This window comes from Nerophis lumbriciformis, linkage group LG32, assembly GCF_033978685.3.
Source record: "Nerophis lumbriciformis linkage group LG32, RoL_Nlum_v2.1, whole genome shotgun sequence".
NCBI lineage: Eukaryota > Metazoa > Chordata > Actinopteri > Syngnathiformes > Syngnathidae > Nerophis > Nerophis lumbriciformis.
Genome location: NC_084579.2, coordinates 1,314,434 through 1,326,645, shown reverse-complemented (window position 1 = coordinate 1,326,645; position 12,212 = coordinate 1,314,434). Strand labels below are relative to the sequence as shown.

Genomic DNA, 12,212 nt, shown 5'->3' with positions numbered 1-12,212 from the left:
CATTAGGACCACATTTGGACCACATTGGGGCGACATTGGAACCACATTGGGACCACATTGGTGCCACATTGGGACCACATTGGGGCCACATTGGGACCACTTTAAGACCACATTGGGGCCACTTTGGAACCACATTAGGACCATATTTGGACCACATTAGGACCACATTTGGACCACATTGGGGCGACATTGGAACCACATTGGGACCACATTGGTACCACATTGGGGCCACATTGGGACCACATTTAGACCACCTTTGGACCACATTGATACCTCATCGGGACCACATTGGGATCACATTGGGACCACATTAGGACCACATTGGCACCACATCGGGGCCACATTGGGACCACATTGGGGCCACATTGGAACCAAATTGGGGTCACATTGGCACCACATCGAGGCCACATTGGGACCACATTGGGGTCACATTGGAACATTGGGGCCCACATTGGGACCACAATAGGACCACATTGGGGCCACATTGGGACCACATTGGGACCACATTGGCACCACATTGGGACCACATTGGAACCACATTGGGACCACATTACGACCACATTGGGACTACATTGGGACCACTTTATGACCACATTGGGGCCACATTGGGACCACCTTAAGACCACATTGGGGCCACCTTAAGACCACATTGGGGCCACATTGGAACCACATTAGGACCATATTTGGACCACATTAGGACCACATTTGGACCACATTGGGGTGACATTGGAACCACATTGGGACCACATTGGGACCACATTGGGACCACATTGGGGCCACATTGGGACCACATTTAGACCACCTTTGGACCACATTGATACCTCATCGGGACCACATTTGGACCACTTTGGGGGCACATTAGAACCACATTAGGACCACATTGGGACCGCATTGGCACCACATTGGCACCACATGGGGGCCACATTGGGACCACATTGGGGTCACATCGGGGCCACATTGGGACCACATTGGGGTCACATTGGGACATTGGGGCCACTTTGGGGCCACATTGGAACCAAATTGGGGTCACATTGGCACCACATCGAGGCCACATCGGGACCACATTGGGGTCACATTGGAACATTGGGGCCCACATTGGGACCACATTAGGACAACATTGGGGCCACATTGGGACCACATTGGGGCCACATTGGGACCACATTGGCACCACATCGGGGTCACATTGGAACATTGGGGCCCATATTGGAACATTGGGGCCCACATTGGGACCACATTAGGACCACATTGGGGCCACATTGGGACCACATTGGGGCCACATTGGGATCACATTAGGACCACATTGGGGCCACATTGGGACCACATTGGGACCACATTGGGGCCACATTGGGATCACATTAGGACCACATTGGGGCCACATTGGGACCACATTGGCACCACATCGGGGTCACATTTGAACATTGGGGCCCATATTGGAACATTGGGGCCCACATTGGGACCACATTAGGACCACATTGGGGCCACATTGGGATCACATTGGGACCACATTGGGGCCACATTGGGACCACATTGGCATCACATTGGCACCACATTGGGGCCACATTGGGACCACATTGGCACCACATCGGGGTCACATTTGAACATTGGGGCCCATATTGGAACATTGGGGCCCACATTGGGACCACATTAGGACCACATTGGGGCCACATTGGGGCCACATTGGGATCACATTGGGACCACATTGGGGCCACATTGGGACCACATTGGCATCACATTGGCACCACATCGGGGCCATATTGGAACCACATTGGGGTCACATTGGGACCACATTGGCACCACATCGGGGCCACATTGGGACCACATTAGGGTCACATTGGAACATTGGGGCCTATGCGCGTTTACACTGGCGTCTGATAAAAATCACATTTGACTTGCAGTGTGAACAATCAAATCAGAACAAAAAAAAATCCGATTTGGGCCACTTGAGCCTGCAGTGTAAACGTAGTCCAAGAGTCTTCTCGCCAACAAAGTTGTGAACGCCACCAGTTTATTTTGGGATTGGCAGGGAGAAGATGACAGAGGGCCACCCCAAATAGTCTGCTTCGAGGACTCTGTTCAACCATTACCAAGCAAGTGTCAGTCCACCACCTCACAGGGATGGGCGGAGCCAAAACATGTGTACTAAGTTAGCTGGGGACTGTTGACACCATCACATGATATTCTGTCATCCATCTTGGCCAGACAGACCTTGGGGTACCAAGTACCAAGTACCAAGTAGCAAGTAGCAGCTTGCTACTTGCTGTGTCTCGCACAAATACAAGACTTAGGAACTCCACTTCAAATCTCGGTCCAGTTCTTCTCAGATAAGGTCTCTCCCCAGTCACCCTCCCAAAGTGACTTCATTGAAGTCAGAGACTCAGGGCGTAAACATTGCTTTTGGTTATAAGTACGTGTAATTGATCCTTTTAAAGTCAGAAGTGGTGTCAAAAAAGCATCTAAAACTGGGTCAGTCAGTAAATCTGGAGACCTGGGAACAGTGCTACCAACACAACTGCAGATCACTGAAAAAGGTGTTGATTAGGGATTGACAAAGTTGCTGGAAAGAGGCAAAAGATCTTTAATGTAACGGACCATCTAAAAAGGCTCTATGGACAAGACTGGGAGGGAAAGCACGATTAGCAGTGATGGGTGCAAGACTAGAAATAGTCTGTGAACCAAAATAGCGCTTCAACTGGACCCAAATGCTAAATGAGGTTTTTAAGATTGGATTTTTTGTTTAAGAGTGAATGGGAGAGTGAACCAGAGCCCTAGGAGATACTGGTCTAGGTGAGCTAGTCTCCAGAACCAGCTTTAACACAGGGGGGCAATGCTTCATATTTAAGAATTCTAATGCTGGTGGCCCACTAGTAAAACTTGAAGTAGTGCTAATCCTCCTGACGATTAGGGTCTATGTAAATATTGTTTACGTAACTTGGGACTATTTTTATTCCAAATGAAGGCTAAGATGTCATTTAGGATAGAAGGACTGAGGGAGAACAAGTGGTATACACTGGAACAAAAAGGAAAATTGCGGAAGTACTTTCATTTTAGCAGAGTTGACACCAGCCACAGGAGATAAATCTCCTTGGATCAAAGTCTCCCTGGATTCTGGACAACAAGCGTCTGTGTGACCCGGACACTCAAGTACGTGAAACTTTGTGAGGCAATTTTCAAAGAAAAATTGTGCAGATGATATTTCTTAGCAGCAGAATTTATTGGCAATATTTCATTTTTACCCAAGTTCAACTTGTAACCAGAGACATGTCCAAAAGCTTGGAGAGTACTTAAGTGGAGATGTCCGAGACGTACAGAAGGAGGTCATCTGACCTGCACATGGTGTCTACATAGAGCGTACGGCACAAAGCCATGGACTCAGGGGGCAGCCCTGCCATGTGGAACAATAAAGGACTGAATATTATTAGTCCTGACCAAGGCCGCAGCACATAAATATGGCAACTTTATCCATGAAATAAAACTGTTACCAAAGCCGAATCTCTCCAGGACATCAAATAGTTCCACTCCACTCGGTCAAAAGCCTTTTCAGCATCCAATGACATCACTTCCTCTTCAGTGGGAGGGTTGGGAACATCATACAATATTTTGAAAAGACTTCAAAGATTAGAAAAAGAGTGTCTGTTCCCGCTTTGATCCACATTAATTATAGAAGGTAGAATAGTAGTCAGACCTGAAGCCTGCACTTTGCAAAGTCATTTCAAGTCCACATTTAACAGACTAACAGGACCAAGAGTGCCTGTTTTTTTAACAAGAGAGAAATTGACCCTTGGTTTTGCATTTGTGGGAGGCGGCCAGATTCAAACAATTCATCACACATTTGTTTTTACATGTGTGTTTTTACTGTAAAATGTACATCTTTGTTTTTACATGTGTGTTTTACTGTAAAATGTACATCTTTGTTTTTACATGTGTGTTTTACTGTAAAATGTACATCTTTGTTTTTACATGTGTGTGTTTCTACTGTAAAATGTACATCTTTGTTTTTACATGTGTGTGTTTTTACTGTAAAATGTACATCTTTGTTTTTACATGTGTTTTACTGTAAAATGTACATCTTTGTTTTTACATGTGTGTGTTTTTACTGTAAAATGTACATCTTTGTTTTTACATGTGTGTTTTACTGTAAAAAGTACATCTTTGTTTTTACATGTGTGTTTTACTGTAAAATGTACATCTTTGTTTTTACATGTGTTTTTACTGTAAAATGTACATCTTTGTTTTTACATGTGTGTTTTACTGTAAAATGTACATCTTTGTTTTTACATGTGTTTTTACTGTAAAATGTACATCTTTGTTTTTACATGTGTGTTTTTACTGTAAAATGTACATCTTTGTTTTTACGTGTGTGTGTTTTACTGTAAAATGTACATCTTTGTTTTTACATGTGTGTTTTTTACTGTAAAATGTACATCTTTTTTCTTACATGTGTGTTTTACTGTAAAAAGTACATCTTTGTTTACAGAGTACATCAAGCATGATATTATTACTCTGACCCCTCCCCCTGGCAGACAGTCACATGGTGTTGGACATCATGTGACTATTTATGCTGATCTTTCTTCTAATTAAAACATGTCCAGCAGCAGGAAGTGATGTCATCAACAAAGTGATGCTTTTCTGGGAGAACATGTGGCTTTGGGCGACCATCTTGCTAACGAGCCCACCTGTCATCTTCACGCTGCTAACGAGCGTAAAAAGGTCATCGGGCGCCCGGTGGGCACGAGCTGGTCACGCCCACAGCGGGTGGCCGCTAACGAGCGTGCTCCCACTCTTCTGTCCTCCTTCCTTGAAGTGTCCTCCTTCCTTGATCTGTCCTCCTTCCTTGAAGTGTCCTCCTTCCTTGAAGTGTCCTCCTTCCTTGGCAGGAGCATCCGCTGCCTGAGGAACATCATCCACTGGAACCTCATCACCGCCTTCATCCTCAGGAACGCCACCTGGTTCCTGGTGCAGATCACCATCAACCCCCAGGTGCACGAGAGCAACGTGGTGCGTGGCTCTCTCTCACACACACACACACACACACACACACACACACGCAAGGACACGCACACACACACGCACAAACTCACACGGACACACACACACTCACGCACACACACGTGAAACACACACGCACACACACGTGAAACACACACGCACACACAAGGACACACAGACACGGACACACACACACACTGAAACACACACATGCACAAAGTCCCACTAATGTGTGACTTCCTGCTTTATTTTGAAGGTGTGGTGTCGCCTGGTGACAGCTTCCTTTAACTACTTCCACTCCACCAACTTCTTCTGGATGTTTGGTGAAGGATGTTACTTGCACACGGCCATCGTCTTAACTTACTCCACTGACAAGCTGCGCAAGTGGATGTTCTTCTGCATCGGATGGTGTGCGTGCACCTTTCTTACCCTACTCTAGCCTACTTTCTTACCCTACTCTAGCCTACTTTCTTACCCTACTCTAGCCTACTTTCTTACCCTACTCTAGCCTACTTTCTTACCCTACTCTAGCCTACTTTCTTACCCTAGTCTAGCCTACTTTCTTACCCTACTCTAGCCTACTTTCTTACCCTAGTCTAGCCTACTTTCTTACCCTACTCTAGCCTACTTTCTTACCCTAGTCTAGCCTACTTTCTTACCCTAGTCTAGCCTACTTTATTACCCTAGTCTAGCCTACTTTCTTACCCTAGTCTAGCCTACTTTCTTACCCTACTCTAGCCTACTTTCTTACCCTAGTCTAGCCTACTTTCTTACCCTAGTCTAGCCTACTTTCTTACCCTACTCTAACCTACTTTCTTACCCTAGTCTAGCCTACTTTCTTACCCTACTCTAGCCTACTTTCTTACCCTACTCTAGCCTACTTTCTTACCCTACTCTAGCCTACTTTCTTACCCTAGTCTAGCCTACTTTCTTACCCTAGTCTAGCCTACTTTCTTACCCTAGTCTAGCCTACTTTCTTACCCTAGTCTAGCCTACTTTATTACCCTAGTCTAGCCTACTTTCTTACCCTACTCTAGCCTACTTTCTTACCCTAGTCTAGCCTACTTTCTTACCCTAGTCTAGCCTACTTTATTACCCTAGTCTAGCCTACTTTCTTACCCTAGTCTAGCCTACTTTCTTACCCTACTCTAGCCTACTTTCTTACCCTAGTCTAGCCTACTTTCTTACCCTAGTCTAGCCTACTTTCTTACCCTACTCTAACCTACTTTCTTACCCTAGTCTAGCCTACTTTCTTACCCTAGTCTAGCCTACTTTCTTACCCTAGTCTAGCCTACTTTCTTACCCTAGTCTAACCTACTTTCTTACCCTAGTCTAGCCTACTTTCTTACCCTAGTCTAGCCTACTTTCTTACCCTACTCTAGCCTACTTTCTTACCCTAGTCTAGCCTACTTTCTTACCCTACTCTAGCCTACTTTCTTACCCTACTCTAGCCTACTTTCTTACCCTAGTCTAGCCTACTTTCTTACCCTCCTCTAGCCTACTTTCTTACCCTAGTCTAGCCTACTTTCTTACCCTACTCTAGCCTACTTTCTTACCCTACTCTAGCCTACTTTCTTACCCTACTCTAGCCTACTTTCTTACCCTACTCCAGCCTACTTTCTTACCCTAGTCTAGCCTACTTTCTTACCCTAGTCTAGCCTACTTTCTTACCCTAGTCTAGCCTACTTTCTTACCCTAGTCTAGCCTACTTTCTTACCCTAGTCTAGCCTACTTTCTTACCCTAGTCTAGCCTACTTTCTTACCCTCGTCTAGCCTACTTTCTTACCCTACTCTAGCCTACTTTCTTACCCTACTCTAGCCTACTTTCTTACCCTACTCTAGCCTACTTTCTTACCCTAGTCTAGCCTACTTTCTTACCCTACTCTAGCCTACTTTCTTACCCTACTCTAGCCTACTTTCTTACCCTACTCTAGCCTACTTTCTTACCCTACTCTAGCCTACTTTCTTACCCTAGTCTAGCCTACTTTCTTACCCTACTCTAGCCTACTTTCTTACCCTACTCTAGCCTACTTTCTTACCCTACTCTAGCCTACTTTCTTACCCTACTCTAGCCTACTTTCTTACCCTAGTCTAGCCTACTTTCTTACCCTAGTCTAGCCTACTTTATTACCCTAGTCTAGCCTACTTTCTTACCCTAGTCTAGCCTACTTTCTTACCCTACTCTAGCCTACTTTCTTACCCTAGTCTAGCCTACTTTCTTACCCTAGTCTAGCCTACTTTCTTACCCTACTCTAACCTACTTTCTTACCCTAGTCTAGCCTACTTTCTTACCCTACTCTAGCCTACTTTCTTACCCTACTCTAGCCTACTTTCTTACCCTACTCTAGCCTACTTTCTTACCCTAGTCTAGCCTACTTTCTTACCCTAGTCTAGCCTACTTTCTTACCCTAGTCTAGCCTACTTTCTTACCCTAGTCTAGCCTACTTTATTACCCTAGTCTAGCCTACTTTCTTACCCTACTCTAGCCTACTTTCTTACCCTAGTCTAGCCTACTTTCTTACCCTAGTCTAGCCTACTTTATTACCCTAGTCTAGCCTACTTTCTTACCCTAGTCTAGCCTACTTTCTTACCCTACTCTAGCCTACTTTCTTACCCTAGTCTAGCCTACTTTCTTACCCTAGTCTAGCCTACTTTCTTACCCTACTCTAACCTACTTTCTTACCCTAGTCTAGCCTACTTTCTTACCCTAGTCTAGCCTACTTTCTTACCCTAGTCTAGCCTACTTTCTTACCCTAGTCTAGCCTACTTTCTTACCCTAGTCTAACCTACTTTCTTACCCTAGTCTAGCCTACTTTCTTACCCTAGTCTAGCCTACTTTCTTACCCTACTCTAGCCTACTTTCTTACCCTAGTCTAGCCTACTTTCTTACCCTACTCTAGCCTACTTTCTTACCCTAGTCTAGCCTACTTTCTTACCCTCCTCTAGCCTACTTTCTTACCCTAGTCTAGCCTACTTTCTTACCCTACTCTAGCCTACTTTCTTACCCTACTCTAGCCTACTTTCTTACCCTACTCTAGCCTACTTTCTTACCCTACTCCAGCCTACTTTCTTACCCTAGTCTAGCCTACTTTCTTACCCTAGTCTAGCCTACTTTCTTACCCTAGTCTAGCCTACTTTCTTACCCTAGTCTAGCCTACTTTCTTACCCTAGTCTAGCCTACTTTCTTACCCTAGTCTAGCCTACTTTCTTACCCTCGTCTAGCCTACTTTCTTACCCTACTCTAGCCTACTTTCTTACCCTACTCTAGCCTACTTTCTTACCCTACTCTAGCCTACTTTCTTACCCTACTCTAGCCTACTTTCTTACCCTAGTCTAGCCTACTTTCTTACCCTACTCTAGCCTACTTTCTTACCCTACTCTAGCCTACTTTCTTACCCTACTCTAGCCTACTTTCTTACCCTAGTCTAGCCTACTTTCTTACCCTAGTCTAGCCTACTTTCTTACCCTAGTCTAGCCTACTTTATTACCCTAGTCTAGCCTACTTTCTTACCCTAGTCTAGCCTACTTTCTTACCCTACTCTAGCCTACTTTCTTACCCTAGTCTAGCCTACTTTCTTACCCTAGTCTAGCCTACTTTCTTACCCTACTCTAACCTACTTTCTTACCCTAGTCTAGCCTACTTTCTTACCCTACTCTAGCCTACTTTCTTACCCTACTCTAGCCTACTTTCTTACCCTACTCTAGCCTACTTTCTTACCCTAGTCTAGCCTACTTTCTTACCCTAGTCTAGCCTACTTTCTTACCCTAGTCTAGCCTACTTTCTTACCCTCGTCTAGCCTACTTTCTTACCCTAGTCTAGCCTACTTTCTTACCCTAGTCTAGCCTACTTTCTTACCCTACTCCAGCCTACTTTCTTACCCTAGTCTAGCCTACTTTCTTACCCTAGTCTAGCCTACTTTCTTACCCTAGTCTAACCTACTTTCTTACCCTAGTCTAGCCTACTTTCTTACCCTAGTCTAGCCTACTTTCTTACCCTAGTCTAGCCTACTTTCTTACCCTAGTCTAGCCTACTTTCTTACCCTAGTCTAACCTACTTTCTTACCCTAGTCTAGCCTACTTTCTTACCCTAGTCTAGCCAACTTTCTTACCCTAGTCTAGCCTACTTTCTTACCCTACTCTAGCCTACTTTCTTACCCTAGTCTAACCTACTTTCTTACCCTAGTCTAGCCTACTTTCTTACCCTAGTCTAGCCTACTTTATTACCCTAGTCCAGCCTACTTTCTTACCCTACTCTAGCCTACTTTCTTACCCTAGTCTAGCCTACTTTCTTACCCTAGTCTAGCCTACTTTCTTACCCTAGTCTAGCCTACTTTCTTACCCTAGTCTAGCCTACTTTCTTACCCTAGTCTAACCTACTTTCTTACCCTAGTCTAGCCTACTTTCTTACCCTAGTCTAGCCTACTTTCTTACCCTAGTCTAGCCTACTTTCTTACCCTAGTCTAGCCTACTTTCTTACCCTACTCTAGCCTACTTTCTTACCCTAGTCTAGCCTACTTTCTTACCCTACTCTAGCCTACTTTCTTACCCTACTCTAGCCTACTTTCTTACCCTAGTCTAGCCTACTTTCTTACCCTCCTCTAGCCTACTTTCTTACCCTAGTCTAGCCTACTTTCTTACCCTAGTCTAGCCTACTTTCTTACCCTCGTCTAGCCTACTTTCTTACCCTAGTCTAGCCTACTTTCTTACCCTACTCTAACCTACTTTCTTACCCTAGTCTAGCCTACTTTCTTACCCTAGTCTAGCCTACTTTCTTACCCTAGTCCAGCCTACTTTCTTACCCTAACATACTTACCCAAGTCTAGCTTAGCTTCTTACCCTAACATACTTACCCTAGCATAGTTTAGTCTAGCTTAGCTTCTTAGCCTAGTGTAGTTTAGCCTAGCATATCTTAGTTTCTTAGTCTAGCGTAGCTTCACTCCTTAGCCTAGCATATCTTAGCTCTGTAACCTAGCATATCTTAGCACCTTAGCCTAGCACAGCTTAACTCCTTAGCTTAGCTCCTTAGCCTAGCAAGTTTGAACTCCTTAGCCTAGCATAGTTAGCTCCTTCGCCCATGGTATGTCAGCTGTTTATCTTCACTGACCGCGGTCCAGGTGGTTCAGGTGGACCAGGTGGTCCAGGTGGTTTAGGTGGACCAGGTGGTCCAGGTGGTTCAGATGGACCAGGTGGTCCAGGTGGACCAGGTGGTCCAGGTGGTTCAGATGGACCAGGTGGTCCAGGTGGTCCAGTTGTAGCATGAAGAGAGACAGCGTTAGTCTCCATGGCGACGTGTGACGCGATGCTCCTCCCCCGCAGGTATCCCCTTCCCCATCATCGTGGCGTGGGCGGTCGGGAAGTTCTACTACGACAACGAGAAGTGAGTTGATCTAAGACCACGCCCACTGCTAAGCTCCTCCCCCTCTGCGCCAACATGGCAGATACTTATGTAACCCCCCCAAGGACCTGGAACCTTCTGGAGGTCCATCCAGTTCTTTTTAGCGCCCACCTACTTCCTGTCACATGACAGGAAGTGCTGATGTTGTGTTGTGTCACGGTTGCCATGGTGACAAGTCTCTCCTTGACAGGTGCTGGTTTGGGAAGCGGGCCGGCGTCTACACGGACTACATCTACCAGGGTCCCATGATCCTGGTCCTGGTGGTGAGTCAGTCAAGCACTGAATGTAGGATCTTTTACAATCATGTAGGATCTTTTACAATCATGTAGGATCTTTTGGGATCATGTAGGATCTTTTACAATCATGCAGGATCTTTTACAATCATGCAGGATCTTTTACAATCATGTAGGATCTTTTACAATCATGTAGGATCATGTAGGATCTTTTACAATCATGTAGGATCATGTAGGATCTTTTACAATCATGTAGGATCATGTAGGATCTTTTACAATCATGTAGGATCTTTTACAATCATGTAGGATCATGTAGGATCTTTTACAATCATGTAGGATCGTTTACAATCATGTAGGATCATGTAGGATCTTTTACAATCATGTAGGATCATGTAGGATCTTTTACAATCATGCAGGAAATTTTACAATCATGTAGGATATTTTACGATCATGTAGGATCTTTTACGATCATGTAGGATCTTTTACAATCATTTAAGATCTTTTGGGATCATATAGGATCTTTTACGATCATGTAGGATCTTTTACAATCATGTAGGATCTTTTACGATCATGTCGGATCTTTTACAATCATGTCGGATCTTTTACAATCATGTAGGATCTTTTGGGATCATGTAAGATCTTTTACAATCATGTAGGATCTTTAAGGATCATGTAGGATCTTTTACAATCATTTAAGATCTTTTGGGATCATATAGGATCTTTTACGATCATGTAGGATCTTTTACAATCATGTAGGATCTTTTACGATCATGTCGGATCTTTTACAATCATGTCGGATCTTTTACAATCATGTAGGATCTTTTGGGATCATGTAAGATCTTTTACAATCATGTAGGATCTTTTGGGATCATGTAGGATCTTTTACAATCATGTATGATCTTTTGGGATCCATTAGGATCATGTAGGATATTTTAGGATCTTTTGGGATCATGTAGGATATGTTAGGATCATTCAGGGTCGTTTGGGATTATTTAGGATCTTTTATGAACATTTAGGTTATTGTAAAATTATTTAGGAACATTTAGGACCATGTAGGATATATTTAATGATTTTTTAAGCAACATTTAAGATATTTTAGGATCATTAATGAACATTTACGATCGTTTTGGGGTCTTTTAAGATATTTTAGCAACATTTACGTTATTTTAAAATCATTTAGGAACACTTGGGAAGATTTAGGACCGCATTTTTTTAAAGCAACATTTAAGATATTATAGGATCATTTATGGACATTTAGGATATTTTAAGATCATTTAGGATCTTTAATGATTTTTTAGTAACATTTAAGATATTTTAGGATCATTTATGAACATTTAGGATATTTTAGCATTGTTTTTAGGATCATTAAGGATCTTTCAAAATCATTTAGGAACACTTAGGAATATTTAGGACCATGTAGGGTCTTTTAGGATATACACATATATATATATATATATATATATATATATATATATATGTATACATATGTATATATATATATATATATATATATATATATATTTGGGTTATTTTTAAATCATTTAGGAACATTTAGGGCCATGTGGGGTCTTCTGGGATGTTTTAGGATCTTTAATGAT

At 43.4% G+C, this 12,212-nt stretch overlaps 1 protein-coding gene across 1 annotated transcript in view; it reads left to right on the top strand.

The window, feature by feature from the left end:
• The window catches only part of LOC133574646 (corticotropin-releasing factor receptor 1-like), a 31,583-nt gene that overhangs the window by 16,325 nt on the left and 3,046 nt on the right, over positions 1-12,212 (top strand). The window contains exons 8-11 of the mRNA XM_061926847.2: positions 4,875-4,995; positions 5,243-5,396; positions 10,303-10,363; positions 10,572-10,644. Coding sequence (XP_061782831.1) covers positions 4,875-4,995; positions 5,243-5,396; positions 10,303-10,363; positions 10,572-10,644 — 409 coding nt within the window. The remainder of the gene's footprint in view (positions 1-4,874; positions 4,996-5,242; positions 5,397-10,302; positions 10,364-10,571; positions 10,645-12,212) is intronic.